The sequence below is a fragment of the Rousettus aegyptiacus genome, unplaced genomic scaffold (genome assembly GCF_014176215.1).
Source record: "Rousettus aegyptiacus isolate mRouAeg1 unplaced genomic scaffold, mRouAeg1.p scaffold_m13_p_17, whole genome shotgun sequence".
Taxonomy (NCBI): domain Eukaryota; kingdom Metazoa; phylum Chordata; class Mammalia; order Chiroptera; family Pteropodidae; genus Rousettus; species Rousettus aegyptiacus.
In genome coordinates, this window is record NW_023416292.1 from 7554717 (window position 1) to 7576607 (window position 21891).

The window sequence follows — 21891 nt, forward strand, 5'->3', positions numbered from 1 at the left end:
TATATAAATTTCAAATGTACAACTTTATATACATCTGTATACTCCAGTGTGTGCTCACCACCCAAAGTCTAGTCTTCTTCTGTTACCATATGTTTGACCCCCTATACCCTCTGCGCCCCCCACCCCATTATTCATTTCTAACATTCTTTATACCAATAAACTCTCACATGCAGCTTCAGATAGCAGCATTGAAATCGTTTGACTTGTAGCCATGTCTGGGGCCGGATTTCTGAGAAGGACCCTTCCAATGCTAACACATTATTTCTGGACCGTGGAGTCCGCATTTAGGTACCTTTAATGCTAACAACCACCCCTGGGAGGTAGATGAGTGAATTTATACAGGATCCCCTATGTAAGTGATCTAACGGGTAGGACTGAGAGAGGAAGGAGCAGATTATTCCAGCCTCAGTAAACCGGGTGACAGTGTCTTGGTGCTGAAATGTGGGGAGAGACATGGGGACTTGGGGAGGAGGGGACACACTGCCTCCCTTAGGTTCCCTAAAAGCGGTGGCTGTCAGCCTTCTTTAAGAAGTTGTTACCTTTTAGAATCATGACATGATGGTTGATAAATCTCTGTTAAAAAGTAATTAGAAGCAGCTGCAGGTGAGAGTGAGCTCATGGGCCCTGTGGGAGACTGTGAGGGGTGGTGTCTGTGTGGGGAACTGACGGAAGCCTCGTTCAGGATTACGGGAGCCGCTGGGAAGTTTGAAGCGGGTGAGAGTTAGTTATCCACCATAATTGCTCCCCAGGTTTCACGAAAGTGAATTTCAGACCAAATTCTATCCTACAGGTAGACATTTATTAGGCAAGTGGTAGGAACCAGTTCATACCCATCTGTTCTGTGGCCTGATGATTTCGGGGGCTCTTTCTCCTTTTAGGAACTTGTGCCACTACCTTGAATGGAAGTTCCCTTCCAGAATACAAGACCTCTTTCAGGTCAAGCCTTAGGGTTATCACCAAAGGTCATCACCTGAAGTAGGTGTTTTAAACATTTCTGGACTCTTGACGCCTGATCAGGCAGAGGAGGGAGGGGAGGGATGTCTTAAGGTATTTCGGTCATCATTTGTAACATGAACCACATTAACTAGAAGCTACAGACTTTAGCAGTGACAGCTCATTCAATATCTTACTGATCTGCAGAACAGTTCAAACAGACAACTAGAAGAACCATACCTTGCAAATTTCTAATCAATACTTAAAACTGCAACTGTATGGACTAACTTCACTTGAGAAAGTGATGTCTTTTTTTTGTAACTATAAAATTAGCCTTGCCAAAGGCAAAGCTCCAAAAATTGAGCAAAAACTCAGAATTATTCCTCTCCACGGAAATCTTTAGTAAAAGGCGAAAGATTTATGCGATATGAAGAGAAATCAGAGTATACCCCCCTATTGCCAAGCTCCCTTCTCCAGTAACTGCAACTCCTAGTTCACTGATGGTGACTGTTTACCCTCAAGGGCTACTTCATGCCTAAAGTTTGCACAAGGAATTCAGTTAAGAAAGCTTCTCATAGTTAGAAATGGGGAGCTGAAAGACATTCTTTTAAAGTTGAAAGGATTGTACTTTGTGCAGGGTAGTATGGGTATGCAAATAAAAGTCTGAGTCATCAACCTAGAGATTCTGCATACTATTCACAGTGTGCCTCGGGAGCCACCACTAGGGGGCTCAACATAGGTCCGGCCTTGCTGGGCTCTGAACCTCATCCTGGTTCAACCACAGAAACTGGTTTTATTCCTTTTGTGTATTGGAATTCTGAGGATGGTTACTTTCCTTTCCTTTCCTCCAACAGAGTTAAGATATAGAAGCACAAGGAATTCCCTCTCGCTGCCCCTGTTTAGTCACACTCACCCTCCTCACCCCATCCCTAACTCATGGAAGCTGCTGTGTTCAAATCTGAGACCCATGGAGCCAATTGAGATTAATTAAGAGCCTTTATTAGCCGGCTGGCGACTGACTCTCCCCACTAGAGAATCAGCCCCGAGCTTTCAGAGGCGGTAGCTTACACAGCCTAAAACCACATCAAACAAGCAAGCAGGTTTACAGAAGCAGAAGTTAGCCATTAGTATATCTTTGCACAGGACATCTCCTAGAACTACACCCTAGTTACACATTAAGCAGATTATAGAAGCAGAAGTTGGCTGTTATCGTCTGGTGCAAAAATGTTGTTTCTGGGGGACTCTTAAATCTTATGGCAAACAGGGCCTGGTAGCCAGTTCTGTTATCTGCATCCTGGTGGTGATGTTGTTTGTTTGGTTTTTTTTTCCTTGGGAGCTGGCGCTTGAAGATATCACCACTCCCTGTCTTGCCCTAGTGACTAATTTACTGGAGAATTTTTCACTCTTACAGGATCATATAATACACGACCTTTTGAGACTGGCTCCTCCCCCCTGCCCAACCCCGGAGACCCATCCAAGTTGTGTGTACCAGTAGTTCATTCCTTTTCATTGAGTTCCTAGTCCATGGTATGGATGGACCACAGTTTAACCATTCAACCCCCACGTTCACCCGTTAAAGGACATTTCACTTATTTCCAATTTTTGGTTATTATGAATAAAGCTGATATGAGTATTTGTGAACAGGTTTTCGTGTGTACGTGTTTTAAGTTCTCAAGGATAAATCCCCAGGAGTCTGATTGCTGGATTGTATTATGTGTTTAGTTATATAAAAAACTGCCAAACTGTTTTCCAGAATGGCTCTACTGTTTTATATTCCTACCAGCAATTTTGAGATATTCAGTTTCTCCACATACTTGCTAGCATCTGGAATTATCATCATTTTTAATTTTAGCTGTTCTGATGGGCGTGCAGTGATATCTCATCATGGTTTTAATTTGCATCTCCATAATAGTTAATGATATCGAACCTCTTTTCATGTGCTTATCTGTCATCTGGGTATCTTTTTTGGCGAACTTCGGTTCCCGTATTTGCCTATTTTGTACTTGGATTATTTGTAGGTTATTATTGTGTTTAGAGAGTTTTTTACATAGTCTAGATACTAGCCCTTTATCAGATAGGTGGTTTGAAAATATTTTTTCTCAGTAGCTTGATTTTTCATCTTCTTAGTAGGGTCTTTCACAGGAGTCTAATTTATTGTTGTTGTCGTTTTTTCTCTTACAGATGTGCTTTTGGTGTCATGTTTAAGAACTCTTGTTGTATGCCCAAAGATGTTTATTTTTTCCCAAAAGTTTCTTAGTTTTGCATTTAACATTCAAACCCGTGATCTATTTTGAGTTAATTTTTTATTCTAGTTTAGGTAAAAGTTTCTATATTTAATTTTACTTTATTTCATTTTATTTTTTTGCTTATGGATGGCCACTTGCTACAGCATCGTTTGTTGAAAAGACTATTTTTCCCCCATTGAATTGTTTTTGCAACTTGGTTAAAAATCAACTGGCCAGACTTATGGGGCTCTGTTTTGGGGTTCTTGTTGCTTTCTTTTGATTGATGTTTGGATAGCCTGTCCTTTTTCATCCTTTTCCTCTCAACCTACTGTATTGTATTTGAAGTGGATTTCTTATAGATAGCATGGAGTTGGATCATTTCTTAAAAATCCGTTCTGCCAGTCTGTCTTTTAACTGGTATATTTAAATTGATTGGGGTTAATTTAGCTTCTCAAATCTGTACGTTTATGCTTTTTGCCAAAGTTGTGAAGTCTTTAGCCATTATTTCTTTGAATATTTTTTCAGCCCCACATTTTTTCTCCTTTCCTTCCAAGATTACAATGACATAAATGTTAGATCTTTTATAATTATACCACAGGTTTCTGAGGCTCTGTTTGTTTATTCTTTCAGCCCATTTTTTCCCCATTATTCAGGTTCTGTTGATCTGTCTTTAGGTTCAATGATTCTTTCCTATGTCATCTATTTCTGCTATTAAGCCCATCCAGTGAGTCATTTTATTTTCTTTTTATTGTCATTCCTCAACTCCTGCGGTCCCTAGCCAGTCTGTCTTCTTTTGTCCATCTTTCAGAGTCTTATTTTCGTTTTATAATTACATCCAGGGTTTTTCGCTATCCTCGTGGAAGTGTTAGAGAAAAATGTGTTATTATATCTTGCCTGGAACCAGAAGTCTCTGTGTTAAAGTATTTTAATGTTAGTTTCAGACATCACAAAAAAGATGTCATTTTAATAACAAGCAAATAAGTTTCTGCACAGAGCTGGCTAAGGCGGTGCACTGTGGGGAAGTGGATGGTGGGGATGTGCCCGGAAGATGTGGTGAGTTTGGTTCTTGTTCTCATTTGTCTCTATTTCCAGCCGTGGAGGCACCTCAGCTACCATGATGGCTGAGCATCCTAAGGGATGCCCAGCTGGGTGGCCTACAATTTAACCCAATTTTGACACTGTCTGCCTGGAGATAGCATCAGATCCCACAGGTTAAGAGCTCAATCCTACAAGACTGCCCTCCACCCCCTTCAGATGCCAGCCTCAAGTCCAGGTTGTTTGTTGCCTGTGCTTCAGAGTGACTGGTTCTAAATTGGAGGTTCCCATAACCTCTTCCTTGGGTTCAGTTAGTTTGCTAGAGTGGCTCAAAGAACTCAGGAAAACATTTAATTTACTGTTTACTGGTTAATTGTAAAAGGTTTTGATAAAGGATTCAGATGATCATCCAGATGGAAGAGATGCGTAGAGCAAGGTATATAGGAGGGGCTCGGATGCCCCTCCCTGGGCCTGCTATGCCCCCAGCACCTCCACGTGTTCATCAACCCGGACGCTCGCTGAAGCCAGTACTTTTGGGATTGTTATGGAGACTTCATCAAGAGGCATGTTTGATCATCAGCATCTTTTTAAGCCCCTCTCCCCTGTCGGAAGAATAAGGAGAGGGCTGAAAATACCACGCTTCTAATCATGGCTTATGGTTTCCGTTAACCAGCCCCCACCCAGGAGCCATTAAGAACAAAAGAGGCTGCTATCACCCAGGAGATTCCGAGGGATTTACTGTGTCAGGAACAGGGGTCAAAGACTGACGTATTAGAACAGAAGATGCTCCTAGTGTTCTTATCACTTAGGAAATTACAGGGCTGTTAGGAGTTCTGTGTCAGGCGTGGGGGGCAGAGACCAGTATATATATTTTCTATTTTTCACAGGGAGCTCTCTCTTTGGGAGCCTGGGCACGTAGGTAATGGACAAAGGGGACAGATTGAAAAGGTGTGTGGGGGATTTCTTCCACATATTCTGATTGCCCACTTTCCTGGTTTTTCATGCAGTGTGTAAAATTCAAGGAGAAAACTGGTATCTGGGATTATGAAGGGTTCCCCTATTCTCCCCCTGTTGCCTGGATGGATGGCAAAAATATTAGTTTTTTCTTTTTCTCTCTTTTATCATTCTTTTTAAACTGTCCTTCTGTCCTGGGGACCTTCAGCATTTTGGTATTCCATCTAAAATTCTAGATTCTAGATTTCATGTATTAACTAGTTTTGTCTTGAATGTGGGAAGCCTTCTTAGGCAAAAAGCAAATTCTCTGTGTGTGAGGGCCATTTTAGGTGCGACAGCCCCCAAATGGCTGGGAACCATTTTTCTCCTTGTTTCTGAGACTCACTTTGTCTTTTTCATATTCTGGAAAGGTGACAGTAATGGGATGTATGACTTATTAGCATAGTTTGTAGCTGGGGAAACGAGGAGCCTGTGTAATTCGCCGTCTGAATCATCCCGTTCTATCACATTTTTCGGTCACAACCCCTAACTTATCAGTCTTATTAATTATTACAACATGGTACTCCATATACCTTATATAAAATGTGGTTGGTGTTTTTCTAGTTCGAGGACAGGTAGGGAAAATAATATAGTCGTCGTGCCTTTGCCTTCCTACTAGAATTTAGTATTTTTTTAAAAAATGTAATTCATTCCTTGTTAGCTCTCGGGGGAAAGGAAGAAATACAGAACAAACAAAGCGGGGAGAAGAATCTATACACGTTTCTTATATTTAGGTATCTTGTATTCAAGCATATGCATAAGTCTGGGATAATCTAGAGTGACTTCTAGGAAGTAGAGGTGAAGCCAGAGGATGTTACTGAGTTTAGATTGGCAGTTGGGTTGAAGAGATTCAAATATTCACCCATATCGGTTAGGATCTCTTGATTTAGTTAAGTCATCGAGAAGTTTTCTCCTCTTCTGCAAAGCACCTCCCTGTCCCCATTGTACCGTGGACCGATTTGCCAGGCTCAGATGAGGACCAGTTAAGAGACCAGGTCAGTACCCGGTAGAATAGTGCAGTTCGTGCTCGTCCTGCTGGGCACCGCCAGCCCGGTGATCGTCTTTCTTCACCTGAGCAGGATGGTGAAGACATTTAAGAGGGGACTTTATTATTTACGGAAAAATAAAAAGTTTCGTTAATGAAAATATTTTACCTTTGAGGAAATGTTGGCTGGAGAAAGAGTGTCATCTCTGGAAATGGTGAGCAGTAAGAGAGTTTAGTTTGAATTATTTTAGAAATAGCAAAGCATCTGTTGAAAGAAAAAGAAGACTCTTCCAACAATTGCTAGATGAATCGTTAGCCTGAGTTCGTCCAGAGAGCAGCGCTGCTTCTGTGCAGAATTCCTATAAATATGTCCTTCTTTCTTCTCTCTCCTTTGGAGATTTATAGCCATTAAGGTGAGCTGGCCACCTGGGTTCAAAAGTTTCCCCATCCACAGATAACTTTTGCTCAGTGTGACTAGGAATTAGGTATGGGCCCAAGGTAAATAATATGCACATGTGTCTGGTATTCTATTGTATTTCTTTTCATTTTTCAAATTCACATTCTGGATACGAAGTTAAGGAAAATAGTAAATATATTCAGTTTTCCACTGTTCTCTCCAAGGAAAAAAGAGGTATGGTAGTGAAAATTACAGACTGGTGGGTAAGGTAGATCATTTTCTATTTGGTTTTGAAATACATTAATAGGTACACTGGTGAAAGGGTTCTAATGTAAATATGTACTGCCTTCATTATTCAGTTCTAGAACATTCCTCGGGCTGACCTAGCTGGTGTTTTCCTCCATTTAGTTTTCCTGCACTGAACAGACTTATTTCGGAATAGTGTTCTTCAAAGTGAATTATTTTCATAAAGCTGCTATTATAAAGCTAGAGCTAGGTTGCAACAGAAGAAAAATTCCTTTCGAAGTGTATTGATCGAGTTTCCTCTTTGGTCCTTTCAAGCAGAAAGGAATTTATTGCAGGGGTTTAAAGGAGATTTCAGAATAGTCGAAAGGACAGTGGGGACAGGCACTAAGTGAGCTTTCCGTGGAGTTCTGTCTCCCCTTTCTCCATGAAGGTGCCTTCCTGATCCTGTCTGGCTGGATTTTTTTGTTCCCCCCAGTTTATATCTGACTCCTCTACAGATGTAACAGAACTGAAAAAGAGGTTTCTAATTGACTAAGAACTATAGGATCAGGAAAGGAAATGGGGAAGGGGCAGAACATGGAAAAGTTGTTCTTGATTTGAGACTTTAACATTTGCCTGGAAATATGTGACTGAGCTCAGGGTCTAGAAAGCTTCTGCTTATAAAAACAGGCGAGTCAACCTTTTTTCTTACCCAAAATCATTAACTGCGAGTTTTTGGCCATCTTGTTCTATTCATTGGCTCAGCTTTTCTGTCTGGTCATTTCTTCTAGGTAAATATTTTAAATGGAGAAAGACTGACATAAGGGAAACATTTTTATTTACTTTAAGTAGATATTTTCTGAAAGAATTGGTCATGAAAGACTGTAATTTTTGCTGAAGTGATTTTACCAGCACAGGGGTTTCAGTGGTCCTGGGTCTTCTGGTAAAACATTATGATTTTTTTTTGGTTTCTTATATTTTATGAGATGTTTTGTCATTTTTCCCCCCTAAAAATAAACCTGGAAAAGTTTTGAGGCATAGGTAAGCCTGGGGTCATGAATTCTAAATGTAATTCTGACTGTTTGAAAACATTATTTATTTTTTTAAAAAAAGTTAAATTTTTTTTTTGAGGGAGGGACATTAAAAAACTCAATCTTGGCTTTTAGTGTTTTTTTTTCTTTTTCTTTTTCTTCCCTGTATCCTTGTTACAAAAGTAGGGTTTCACTAGCATGGTCTAATCTGACCTTTGAGCTTGTTTGCCTTTATTCAGCTAATTGACTCTCGTTAATTTGGAATTTTTGAGATGGGGATCTGGATCAGGGATCGAGAGCCGGGGTAAAGGTGTGAGTTCTCTGCTCTGCAGCTGCCTGGCTATGTGGCCGGGCACGTCCCGGGCCGTGATGTGGTCATCTCTAAATGGAAGGAATTGGACCAGATCCATGATTTTCCCAGAGATAGGGGCTCTATGATCAGGTCGTGTGTACATCAGTGTATATCATGATCTTGAGTGTGGGGAGCATGTTATTTGAAAATGCACAGTACTGTATTTCTTTATTTGAATAATGGTAAAATTCTTATTGATTTTATTACTATTATTATTATTATTATTATTATTATTTTAACCTTGGCTTATTAACACAGGATGGGACTAGCAGTTAGTAGCAGGTAAATATATATATATATTTTTTATATATATAAATATATTATATATATATATATATTTTTTTTCCCTTTAAACCTCACCAAACTCCAGAAGATCTGTACTGTTGTCATATGAGCAGACAGAGCTGGGAGGTGAAGTATCTCACTCAGGCTCATGGCAGCCATGTGTGGGTGGACCGGGACCGAACCAAGCCGAGCCTGCAGCCTTAGCCGCCAGGTTTGCTACCTCTGCGTTCATAGTCTGATGTGAATCAAGATCGATTTTATCTATATTTTGCCTTCTATATAAAAGGAGTTTTATAATATGTGTAACTGGGATGAAATTGCCCCTTAATCTCCAGGTGCGAAAGAAAAAAAAAAAAACCTAAAAAACTCAACACAAAAAAGGATGAGAGAAAGAAATAAATCGCATTTTTTTCCTCTAAATCTAATTAAGTTTGGCTCGGGGTTCCGCTCGCAGAGACTGGTGAGTTTGGCGGGAAGTGTCTGCTCCAGGGCGCTGGTGTGGAGGTGCTCATTGGCCAAGCCCGCGTCGCCCATCGAGGGGGGCCCCTCACTGTGTTTGTTCCCTCCACGCTCAGCCTGGCCACCACGTTCTCCCCGGGGCGCCAGACGCCCAGGCTTTTGGGCGCTCATCTCCAGGCATCTCCACGTCCCATCTTTCTAGAGGTTCACCTTCCCATGAGGGAGCCCTGTAGGCGCAGAGCCCGGTGCAGGTACAGACACAGGGCGCCAGCGGACTCAGAGCTTCCCGAGGGCAAGGGAAGCAGACCTTTCATTCTGTCATCATAACCGTCTAGGGACATAGTTAACTTCTCTGTCAGATTATTCTTCTGCTTATAGATGGCAGCAAGATTTAACGGACCTTTAAGCAGGTTTGTTAGTGTCTAGTTTACACTTCTCATGTTACGTGAAAGCACCTAGGTGACTGACTGAGACCTCAGTTCATTAACTTGCACTATCTATGCAATCAATGCTGGGCAAATGAAACAAATTCTTTAACCCCCCTGTTTCAAGTTTTATAAAAGGAGGACAATAATAGTTTCTAGCCCACAGAGGGTCCTGGGGGATCAGCTTTAACACAGACACTTAATTGGAGAATGACCATGAGACCAGCCAAGCTGGAGGGGAGGCGCAAGTTGGAGGGGTGGGGGTTGCGATTGGGTAAAGGCTGGAAGCAGTGTATAAATGCCATTTATAGGGTTCGGGCTCCCATTGGCCTTCTTTCCAGTTGTTGTATTAACTGAAACATGTACTGACATCCCTCTGATGAATTCCTCTTTTTGGCCTCTTTAGGACCGGACTGACTTTGAGTGGAGCTTCTGGATGGAGTGGGGGAAGCAGCAGCTGGTGTGGCTTCTCCTTGGCCACGTGGTTGTGTCTCAAATGGCCACCCAGATCGCAAGGAAGGTACGATTGTGTGCGGCGTTTCCTTAAGCCTCTTTCTCCTTTGCTTTTTGTGAAGAAAGGGTCCTGTGCTAGCAATCAGTAGACATGGATATTAGCCTCGGAAGCCTGGAAGGAATGAGAAAGAATTGTTAATGATCCATCAACCATTTAAGATAAAAATTTCATACTTTCTTATCCTTATGCTTAATCCCTCCAAGTGGTTTTTCAAACCAATGAATATAAAGGTTTTAAAGTAGAACTGAAGATGGTGTTCTTTAAGATCAAAGTTCTAATCAAATAATCTTATTTAAAAAATGACATGTTTTTGTAAGTTCAGAAGAAAGTGAAGTGAATGGTTTCATTAAGGAGTAAGGATGGTTTTAAAGTCAAGTAACGTGTCCTGCAGTAGCCGCTGTCCATCAGAATTCCAGTAGTAGTTCGCTCTTGCCTTGGCCTGGATTAGAGAGCAAGAGATTCTTCAAGGTGGGTGTTGGAAGAGTGCCTGAGGTGGAATTGAGAACCGCTTCACGTTTAGCTACCCAGAGACCTGAGATTTTGCCAGGAGGGTCTTTCTGTAGCGTCGGGGCCAGACTTTGTCTAGCGTCCTCCGATATACGTGTGTTGCCTCTGCGGATTCCTAACCTGACAAAAACGAATCTGTGCCTGGAAATCTACCCAGTAAAAACAAAACGCGACCAAAAAGTGGCTTGGGAGTCAACCGAGTGACTTGGGAAAATGTTTGATTGTTAAGGGCTCACGGAGGGGCGGAAGCAGCGGCCTCGGGGCGAGACACCCCAGAACGTGGCACTGAGGAAACGGTGACGTGTGGTTAGAGACGCGCCCCGGACTGGGGCTATTTTTTTTTTTAGCTTTTTCCTGAAAATCAGTACTTTCTGGGCTTGCTTTTCATCCTGGAATATAGGAAATCCCGACAGCACGCTAACGTCTTTGTTTAAGTATAATATTGATATTACTTTTTTTTTTGTGCACTAAAGTGGTTTCCATCTTCTAAAATAGCAAAAGCTAAAATATAAGCTGCCATCGTAGCTGAATATAATTTAAAATTTCACGTAACTTTCTTTTCTTCAGTTTTTTAAAAGATATAATTGGCATTCAGCACCGTATAGGTTTCACGTGTACAGCATCGTGACTTAATATATCGTGAAAGGACCACCAGGGGAAGTTCAGCTGATGTCCGTCATGTCGTGTGTGTGGGTCACATGCCACGGAGTCACCTTCGACCCCTGGAGGCTCTGTGCGTGAGTCCCGTCCTCAGCAGCGCTGCTCAGTCAGCTCCTGCGGGCTCCCGCCTCTGGCTTCTTTGGTGGCGTCGGCCCAGTTCCTGTTTGCTCTCCCTCTGGTCCTGCTGCCGTCCCTTTTTCTCAGCGTTCCTGCCTTTTCCAGAACATCTTGCCTTCTCAGGATGTGCCCAGATAGGACAGCTGCAGTTTTGTCATTGTCGCCTCCAGCGCTGTTTCAGGCTTCGTGAGCTCCAGGACCCACCCGTTCTTCTTAAGCAAGTTAGTCACTGTCTTTGAGTCTGTCTTCTCATTCGTGTGGTGACGATGGTAGCACTCGCTTCCTGGGGTAGTGCCGAGGGTCCGATGGTTTTTAGCGTTATGCTTACATATCAGGGGAGCCACGTAGTGGTGGCTTCTGCTGTCATGTGGTGTTCAGCGTGTGCCGAGACTGTGGTCTGCGTGTGCTCGCGGGAGCAGCCCCTCCGTGGCGTTCAAGAGAAGAGCAACTGTTTTGAAGTTCCAAAACCCCTGAGGGCAGGTTGGGAGCTGAGTTATTCTAACATCCCTCTTGTGATTGTCTGCCTCTGACCCTGTTGCACGTGGGTGCTGGGTCTCGGGGGAAAGGCGCTCAGGAGATGTGGCCCCTTTCTTTGGGGGGCTAGGTGAGAAGTTACATAGGCAACCGAATGCTGATCTCAGTCCTAGAACTGACGTGGTGATGGGTCAGGTGCCTGGGAGAAGGGGTGGGCCCCCTCTGCCCTTGGGGGACACGGAAGGCCTCCAAGGAGGTGGCTTTGAGCTGCAGCTTGAAAGAAGTGGAGTCGCCTGCTTACTTCAGCGTCCTGCATCTTGTTACCAGGCACGGGGGGACAGGTGGGCCTGTCTTTTTATCTGCAGAGCACATCTTGTCCAGAGGCAGTAGGAGGTGTCTCGGTGTTCTTGGAAGGAGGCAGAGTTCGCACTGAGTCATCCGTGTGTATGCGTGTGTGTCTTTCTCATCCCTGTTGTGACCACAGGTTTGATTTGTGTGACAGCTGGTGGGCAGAGCTCTGGCTGCGGCTGGGGCACAGTGCCTTCTTTGTCTGAGTCTGCTCGGCCCTTATGTAAGTACGCACCACGCTCTGGCCCCACTCGCTCCGTGCTTGCACCGCCTGGACGGAGTGCTCCAGATGGCCTTGATTCGGGTGGGCGTTTTGGTACTTACTCAGGCCGGAAGATCTGGGCGGCAGTTCTTTAGTTTCCCCATCCCGGGAGGCATCGGGAACCATGGACAGTGCTGTGCAGCGCCAGGTGCTAGCAATTCTTGCTGTTGAAACCCTTCAGCCCCGGAGGACGCTCTCCACCTCCGTCTGGCATCTGATCTCAGCTCTTTCTTTGCAAGCCTCGCCTCTTCCCAGAGAGAGGCAACCTATTTTCAAAAGTGTGATTTTCTTTCTTCTTTTCTTCTTCTTCTTTATTTTTTTTTCTGCCATGACAAGTAATAAAACTTTCCACTGAGCTCCTTGGCCAAGGTTAAACGCCCTTCCTCCGTGTGGGGCTCTCTCTCTGGGTTTTGGCGAGACTGAGTTAGGGGCCAGTGCGCCGGGAGGGGAGGCTGAGTAACAGCTCTGAGCGTTGGCTGTGGGTTTGTTATGATTGGACTGTGTGCGGTGGGTCAGACAGTTGCCTCCTTTCTTGGACACCCCTGCGGCCTCGCCGCCACCTGAGACACTGGGTTCTCCACCCTCAGAACTAAAATTAACCCTGTGTGAACGTTTTGAGAAGGCTGGCCACGTGTGGGGGCTGCGGGTGGGAGCTGTCGCTAACCACGAAGCAGAGTTTTCGCTGAACCCCTGGCTGGCGGAACCCACACCATTAGCATTTGGGCCCTGGTACTGTCAGCCAGCTCTCCCTGTGGCCGGGTCCTGACTCCTTGAGAGGAAGATTTGAAGAATATAGATTTGCAAAAGAAAGAAGGGCAAGTCCATGGTCTTTTCTCAGGGTTCTGATTTCAGCTCAGCGGCCACAGGATGGAAAAACGTTGGTCCTGTGCCGTTGGCTGAGATGAGTAAACTCACCTCTGGAGAGCATGTTACCAAAACCACATACCTAGTAGAAATCTCATGCACTAATGATTTTCCTGGAACCAGACTCTTTCCTCTCCATCAGTGCATGTCTAGGGAGGGACGAGTTTGCTTTGGAGGGGCCCACTGGCCTTTGCTCCCAGGAAAAGTGGGCTAGAATACAGTTGTTTAGGCTCTGGGGTGGTTTTGCTTTTTTCCCTGTTTTTTAGGGAGATATATGTATCTACTTTTCAGTAGTACCTGCACTTGATGATGTAGCATGTAATAAATTATGTAATGCATGAGGATTATTGATCAACTCCTTTTATTGATTTCTCAGACAAGGCCTCGCTGAGTGGTTTTCAGGCAGGTGTACTGAGTCTGGTGCAGTTGCCAACAGGAGCCCTCGGCAAGGCTTTAAACGTTCTCTCCTCCCTACAGAGACAGGCTAGTGAGGGAAGCCACTCAGGGACAGCCCGTTATCACTCTGCCCACGGCCCGGAACAAGGTAAAGTAGAGGTGGTGTGAGAGGGGAACGCTGTCCGCCAGCCCTCCCTGTGGCCGGGTCCAGACTCCTTATGAAGGAGATTTGAAGAATATAGATTTGCAAAAGAAAGAAGGGCGAGTCCATGGTCTTTCCTCAGGGGCTGATTTCAGCCTTAGAAACATGCCAGCTCGATTGGTTTGTCACCCAGAAGACTTCACTGGGGCGATGGGTGGCGGGTTCTATCACTGAGGGCCCCTTTCATAGGTTGGTGCCTGTGCCTTGTCACTTGCTAACTATTTGAGATTTCCCCCAACATAACAGAGCCCAGGCGGCAGGCAGTGAGATGTGACGTGACTCCCTTCCTTTTCACTGCATTGGCAAAGTAGCTTTCATTTATGAGGGGTTAAGCGGTACGAGCAGAGACTTTGGAAGACTGCAGGGGTTCAAATTAGTGGACTAAAAATCCCGAAATTTTGGCGCTAATTTCTTGTTACTTCTTAGTCTACTACCAGGTTAAATCTTAAGACTTGGAGAAGCGTATCCATTTATCCACCCATCCACCCATCCACCCACACATCTATTGCAACCATCTATCCATCTAATATTTATGAAACACTTGCTATATCCTAGGTATCTTGTTAGATTCTGGGCTTCCGCTGTTGTAACATGATGCTGCAGGAGGCTACCAAGTAGAGAGTCGGTTACACCCCCACCCCCACTGGAGAAATGGCTCCGTGCAAACGTAGGGAGCAGTGGCTGCAGAGGGCACGGCTGCCCACCTAATTCAGTCTGGGGCAGTGAGCACCGTGCCCCACCAGAAAGGACACACAGTATTCTTAGTCTACTAAGAATTTGTCGCTACTGCCACAAAAATAGAGTAGATTTTTTTCTTACTCTTTGTTAGACTTTTCAAAAGGGTCCCCACTTCCCCTGCCTGCCTTTTTGTCTTCTACTGGAAACCAAAGAGCCTGAAATAAAGAAAGTTAGTGGGGTCAGGATGGTTCTGATGAGCCGGCATCCATCCGGTGCCCCCAGCAAAGTTCACTCAACCCATCTTATTCTCAAGCTTCAGGTTTCTCACACTTTGAGACCCTTTAAAAGAGCACCGCAAATGCAAATTAAAGTTCCAGTGAGATACCACTGCTCGCCCACGAGAATGGCTCAGCCGAAACGTAGAAACAACACCGAACGCTGGTGAGGATGCCCTAAACTGGATCGTTCACTCGATGCTGGTGGGAATATGCTATCAACACTCTGGAAAACTGTTTGGCAGCTTCTCACAGAACTAAACATGTAACTACCGTGCATCAAGCAAGTGCACGCTTGGGCATTTACCCCAGAGAAATGAAAACTTATTTTTACACGAAACCTGTACGCGTATGTTCACATTCATTTTATTCGTGAGAGCCAAATGCTGGAAATAGCCCAGATGTCCTCCAGCAGGTGAATGGTTAAACGAACTGTGGTACATCCACATCATGGACTACTACACAGCAGTGAGAGGGAGTAAGCCTTTGATACCTGCAGAAATCTGACGAATCTCCAGGGGATTATGCTGAGCGAAAAGAGCGAACCCCAAATGGTCCACGCTGTGTGATTTTTTGCAATGAGGCATGGAAGGCTGCTCATGCTATGTCAGGATTTTAATGGTGTTTTGCAATGGGATTCTAATCTCATTTTTTTCAACTAAGTATGAAAATCACTATTTTAGTGATTTTATAGCTGTTTTTTTTTATAGCTGATTTTTTTTTTTTTTTTGCATTGTTCACAGCACTGTTAAGTATTTCCTGAAGGTTCGTTCAGCTTTTCCAAGTTGAAGCAGCTTCAGTCTGTGGTTAAGTTCCCAAATGAATCCCAGAAAAGAGGCTTTTTCCAAATGGATCAAATAGCACTTAATAAAAACGTGGCTGTATATATGTGTGTAGCATGGGAAAGAATTCCAAGTGGTAAATGCTGTAGGTCATGCTGAAAAAGAACCTTTTTTTCCTCATTTGTTATAACTACGTCTTAAAATAGCCTTTGGCGACCTTGTTCCTTGTAATTGCACTCTGCCCAGAGGTGAGCGTTTGGGGGAAAGTTTGAAGCAAATTTATGTGGCTGTTTTCCGTGAGTAGTAGGATGGAAAAATAGTAAAAATGAACTGCAGATTTCTCTGATTTTCTTGGCACTTAAAAGTGGCTGACGTAGTCACTCATTTAAAATGTTCTCTCTTGAGCTAGAGTATAAGTTTGGGAAAAATTGTACTTCGGCAATATTTTGGAAGAATTAGCATGAAAGTATAGGATTTACAATTTGTAGTCCACATCTGCTTTTGCCTTAAAGAAACCTTTTTGTTTTTACAAAAAGAGCTAAATTCAAGCAGTCCCCACTTTTCAAATTGATGTACTCCTGGAAACGGTATTTTTAAATGAGCTGGAAAGACACATCATGTTTTTCTGCAGGAATAGCAACTCGTATTTCCAGTGTCCCCACTGTGTACACAGACGCTGCGGGAGTATTTACTCACTCCGTCCTCACAATGTCCTGGAGTAGATACTGGCCTAAAAAACCGAGGCACCGAGAGGTTAGGGAACCCGCCTCGGTCGCACAGCTACTTAGCGGGGACACAAGGATTTATTTAGCCACTTGGACTTCGAAGCTTGAGTCATTAAACCCCTATGTTATGTTGTCTCTCAAACAACGTTGAAGCATTATTGTGATTTTTAAGTAAGGATTTACCAGCCAGATATGGTCAAGAGTTTATCACAAAAAGCAAAGACATGTTAATTTATCTATTTAGTTATTCAACGTGAAGCACTATAAAACTTAATAATTAATTAGATACTCTGGTTCTCCTAAAATGAGACTAAATATTTCAATGAAGTCGACTATCCAAAGGCTTCATATCACATAAAGCCGGTAAGATACACTTTTCTGTGACATAGATTTGACTATACACAATATGCTAATGCAAAATATGTAATTAGATATTTAATTTTAAATTTCTGGGTTAGACCTTAGAAAGCCTTTTGTGGGGGTTGGATGGCCCAGTTTTTTCAGTAACTCCTGAGAAACACGTACCCATTCTTTCTTTCGCCTTTGCTTTTGCAAGGTAGCGTATGCATGGGGTAGGATTCCAGGTTGGCAGTCTTTCCAACTGTATGCTGGCTTCTATAGTGTCTCTCGAAAAGTCAGTTATATATCTTATTGTGGGATCCTGTGGTCTGGGTGGCTTTGGCTGAAGGCGGGAAAGTGACTCCTGCTTCTGGATAGATCTGGTGGGGTTCTGGGGACTTGGGGGGTAGGTAGCCTCGCATGGCTCTAGACGGTCCCTCTGAATCCTGTTTGGATTGCACTAAGTCCTCAGGGCAGTGAGAATAGTTTGGTTAACGAGTCACTAGGTATTATCTTCTCACATATAGAACCTTCAGTAACAATGCCGTTACAGTAACAATGCCCGTTAGCTCACCCTGCTCTTTTTTCCTCCCTTGCCCCTTCTCTGTGTGTGTGTCTCTCTCACTGCCCCCCTGCCCCCCCATCTCCCCCACCCCCTACCTCCGTCCCGCCTGCAGCACAGACCCTGGATCCTCACGGCCTATGGAATGTGGGCCTGCTGGTGTGTGCTGGGGACGCCAGGAACCGCCACGATTTTTCTCCACACCCTCATCTCCTTCTGCGTAGCCCAATTCCGGTCGTTGTTTCTATCATGGCTCTGTTCGCTCTTCCTGCTCTCCACACTGAGGCTGCAAGATGTGGAAGAAATTAAGGTAAGTGTCTCCGTTTTACTACTGGGAAGGAGAAGGTCCCTTTCTTGGTGGCCCCTTTGGGGCGGGTGCCTTGTTTCCAATTGTAGAACTGCGGCGGGGCTCCTCCTAGTGGCCGTAGTGGGTTGGTGCATGCGAACTCCGGTATTGCATTCTGCAGGCGTGTATTTCGTATCTGCCTTAACCCTCTGAGGTTGCACAGGGCTAACTGACCCTGTACCTTTTCTCCTAGTTCGGGTAAGCATGGATGGTGGCACATGTCATAGGAACAGAGGGTCAGGAACGAAGGGAAAAGAGAGCAATAGTTCCCTATGCATTAGATAAAAAATGATCGGCAGAGTGCTGTACAATTTATAGGAGACTCTCACACTCCTTGGCTCTCTGGATCCCCACAGCAGTCCCTGAGACAGATAAGGAAGGTGTTTCCGTGCACAGGCAATCTTGGGAAGTTTTTGATATTCATTCCTAAATCACTGTGGAACTGGAACTCCTGGGATGTCTTTATTTGTGTTCATTTATTCATTCATTTGTTCCCTCATTCACTGATTCGATTGATGGCGCTTAGACGTGGTGCGCCCTGCGTTGGCGCTGTCATGGGAAATAACATGAAGGGAAAATTCAGGCCATGGATGAGCTGGTCCGCATTCTCTTCTGTTCACTGTTCACTGTCTTTCCTGCTCCCGGAAGTGCAGGGCGTCATTTAACCTCTGAGTCTCAGTTACGGCATTTGGATAATGGAAGTAAGAGCTGCTCTGCCTTCCTTGTGGAGTTGTTCTGAGCACCTAACAAGATGATATTTGTTAAGGAATTTTGTAAAAATGTAGCATGTCGAAAATGCAAGACTTTTATTTATTTATTTTTATTTATTTTTTACTGTGTTAGGCTATCATAATTTTTCTTCACTCTCACCAATGGACTGGGTCAGACACTTTAAGCACATATGTCAACACCTAGACTGATGAGAATAAGTAAGGTAGCAGCTCCATCTTCACAAAAAATGCTTAATTTCCCAGAATGAGTAACTAGGTGCTCATTTAAATAAGGGTGCTTAAAGTAGATTTGCAATAAAAATAAGAAGAAATGCACTCCTAACTTCTTAGGGACGTGGCAAATGAACAGAACTGACTCCGGTTTTATTCATCATTTGTGCGGGGACAGTTAGCATCGGTCATGGCGCGGAATAAATGTTCCACTTACGTTGTAGAGTGGGGGGTCTGATGGCGGGGAGCGAGCGCCCAGCAGCTGGCGGCGCTGGGCTTCCATGCTGCCGCACATTCACTTCTCTTGGTCTTTCCTCGTGGCTGCTGAGTCCCTGGATTGGACCAGAAACTCTGTTCAGTGCTTAGTTTTTCAGTATAAAGCCTTAAACGACCCTCGTAGATCAAATTAACTACTAAATTTTCTGCATAGAAAATTTCTAAATAGAGAATACTATTCTATTTTCTATAAACTCTATATCTTGTCTGTATTTCCATAAACTGTTTTTCCTACTGAAAAAAGCAATACATATGTATTATAGAAAATATAGAAAAATATAAAGAGTATAGAACGATTCATAATTTTACTCTCCCCGAATATTAACATTTTATCACATTTCCGCCTAGTCTTCATTTCCATACATATTTTTGTACATGCTTGTTAGTTCTTATTTTGTACTGCATTGTAATTACATTTTTACATAGCTATCTCCTCTATGGGAATTTAGATGCATTGAGGGTAGAGGACTATTTTTTGACTATGTGTCTCTAAAGCTTATTTGGCAAATACTCCTCAACTCCATATGGAGTCAAATTAATAACAGAAGAGCAAAAGAAAAGTATGTCGAAGACAGAAATCCCATGTGACATTTATAAGCCTCTCTTTGTCTTCAGAATTGTTGGAGGAGCTGTCCACGTGTCCCCTGCTTGTGGCTAATCTCTGTGTCACTCACTAGATGCCTCTGACAGGTGCACATTCAGGAATAGAGTCACCGTGTTGCCCCAGACTTCATGCTGAGTCGTTGGTCAGCGTCAGAGCCTCTCTTCTGTCCGCTGCTCATTAGCCGCTCGTTTTGATTACCAAGGAGCTCCTCTGTCGTTCGGTGGGTCTCCACTCCCCTTTATGGTCCAGCTGCATTTCCTGTGAAGAGCTATCCTTCCCAGGAGACGGGGTGATGTCCCTCCTTGGCACTCACAGGCTGTTCTCTCCTGGCGACTTTGCAGAGAGGGTGGTACAAGACGGAAAACGAGTACTACTTGCTGCAGTTCACGCTGACCGTGCGCTGCCTGTACTACACCAGCTTCAGCCTCGAGTTCTGCTGGCAGCGGCTGCCCGCCGGCCTCAGCTTCTCCTTTGCCTGGATGCTGGCCTATGTCTTCTATTACCCGGTGCTCCACAACGGGCCCATCCTCAGTTTCCGGGACTTCGTCAGCCAGGTAGGGCCCGCTGGGGATTCGACTGGCGTTCGGTAGACTGTTAAGCCCCTCTCCTTGTTGCTGTGGTCGTCCACGTGACTCCTCAGTCTTTTCATTCAGGGGGTGCCCACAAATTTAAGACACCTAGTATTGTCTTGATTTGTTTTTTACATTAAATCAAATACTTCAGGAAAATCAACCTTCAAAATAACGAGCGACCTGTACACGTACATGTTAGCTCTAGGCGCCTGACCCTGATCCTTGGTGGATGTGGCAACCAGGGTTAATGACTGGGCACAGCGAGGAACTTGGGGGGAGGGTGCCCACTGCAGGGAAGTCCCAGGGTTCTCATGTGCCACTTGAAAAGTAGAAAGAGCAACTGTCTTAGCTGTCAGTTGGCAAATTGTACGTCCCCTTTTATTTTCACAAATTGCCGTAGCCTGGGAGTCGTTCGGGGCAGCCAGGGATGGGAACGCGATGGAGTTGGTGAGTCGGAAGGCAGTAGTGTGTTTTGGGTCTGGGTGTCTGTTTCTGCCCTGGACCCTGCCCGCCCTCTCTGGACAGCAGCCTTGTCCGAAGCTCATGTCAAGCTACCTCCGTCATTCCCACCTCACTTTCCCTCCTACTGAGAATTTTTTTGGGTAATCCCACAGCTAGGCTCATGGAACATGTTTAGGAAGTTACTTAAGATGTTGGTAACTGATAACACTCAAGATAGGGTTTCTCAAGGGACGTTTCTGCCACCCACCACCCAAACAGGACAATCCTGATGGAAGTGAGACTAATAACATGCATGAAGCATGCACACGCAGCACATGCATGTACACACAGATCACACATGCACATAGTGCACACGTGTGCAAGCACATACCGTATACACACACAACACACACGTGCACATGGTAGACATGTGGAGGCTCACACCATACATATGGACACACAGCACACACGTGGAAGCACACATGTGCACAGTACACACATGTGCAAGCACACACCACACACACATACGCACAACACACACGTGCACACAGTATACACGTGGAGGCTTACACCATACACATGGACACACGATGCACATTTGGAAGCACATATGTTTGCACAGATCACAGTACACGTGTGCAGGCACACACATGTGAACAGTACATACATATGGAAGCAAGACATACACATGGACACAGCACACACACGTACACAGTACACACATGTGGAAACACGTGCACACACAGATTGCACACGCACAAACGTGCGAGCCACACACACACACAGACACACAGAGGCACATTTCTGCAGGCAACACAAAAGGTTAGTGACCCTGGACAAGTTGGAGGGTTCTTAGAAATCCCTTAATTCTGTCTTAAAAATTCCACTAAATTTTGCTTTGCACTTGAAAGTATATTTCTGCATTGTAACAATCATGCCATGTTTTAAAATTACCAGTTAAATTGTGTAAACACCCCGCCTGCAAAGTGGTATTCTAGGCAGATACATGCATGGCGTGTGTTTCCGCATGCTAGCCTCAGGTCGGGTTACACAGGGTCATTCTTTTGTCTGCAAGTAATTTTAAATCTGTGTTTGAAAATTATGTTTCAAATTGTTTGTAAAAGACAGAGGTGGTTAGTGATGGCAGCCGATCTTCTAACTCAGTGGTTCTCCAAGTGTGGGCTGTACCAGCTGCTTGGGCATCACCTGGGGAACTTCTCAGAAATGCAGGTTCTCAAGCCCCAACCCGGCCTACTGAATTAGAAACTGAGAGGCGGGGCCAGGCCATGTGGTTTCAAAGGCCCTCAGGGGGATTCTGATGCTTGCTGGAGGTTGAGAACCGAGACCCCAAATTCCTCAAGAAGAGTAGGGGGACAGGGGCGGTAGGGGGGACAGGCACAGTGTAGGGTGGGTTCAGGCTCTGCACGTTGTCTCTTAAAATCTCTTCGCCATTGTGAATTTTGAATTTTTCCCAACATTCCAGCCAATAACTTTGGACTAAACATCCACACACACCCACGCTCACCTCTCTGGAAGACAGGTAGTAATTCTCAGAGAAACATTGACTGAATCCATTAAGAAGAAACAGGTTATTTTCCTAACTGCCTCTTACATTGAGGAGCTCTGCCCTGTGGGTTCTGTGCTTTATTATGTAAATCATC

The 21891-nt window shown here is 44.4% G+C and overlaps 1 protein-coding gene and 1 non-coding gene across 9 annotated transcripts in view; one reads left to right on the forward strand and one right to left on the reverse strand.

Annotated features, from left to right (window-relative positions):
* Nucleotides 1-21891, forward strand: part of HHAT (hedgehog acyltransferase) — a 210297-nt gene that overhangs the window by 27734 nt on the left and 160672 nt on the right. For all 8 annotated transcript variants that reach the window (XM_036234472.1, XM_036234478.1, XM_036234477.1 and 5 more), the window contains 3 exons: nucleotides 9752-9865; nucleotides 17166-17360; nucleotides 19559-19771. In XM_036234472.1, the coding sequence (XP_036090365.1) occupies nucleotides 9752-9865; nucleotides 17166-17360; nucleotides 19559-19771 (522 nt within the window). The remainder of the gene's footprint in view (nucleotides 1-9751; nucleotides 9866-17165; nucleotides 17361-19558; nucleotides 19772-21891) is intronic.
* LOC118613209 lies at nucleotides 1265-1380 on the reverse strand. The gene has a single exon (XR_004955344.1). It is a non-coding gene; the product is annotated as a U5 spliceosomal RNA (small nuclear RNA).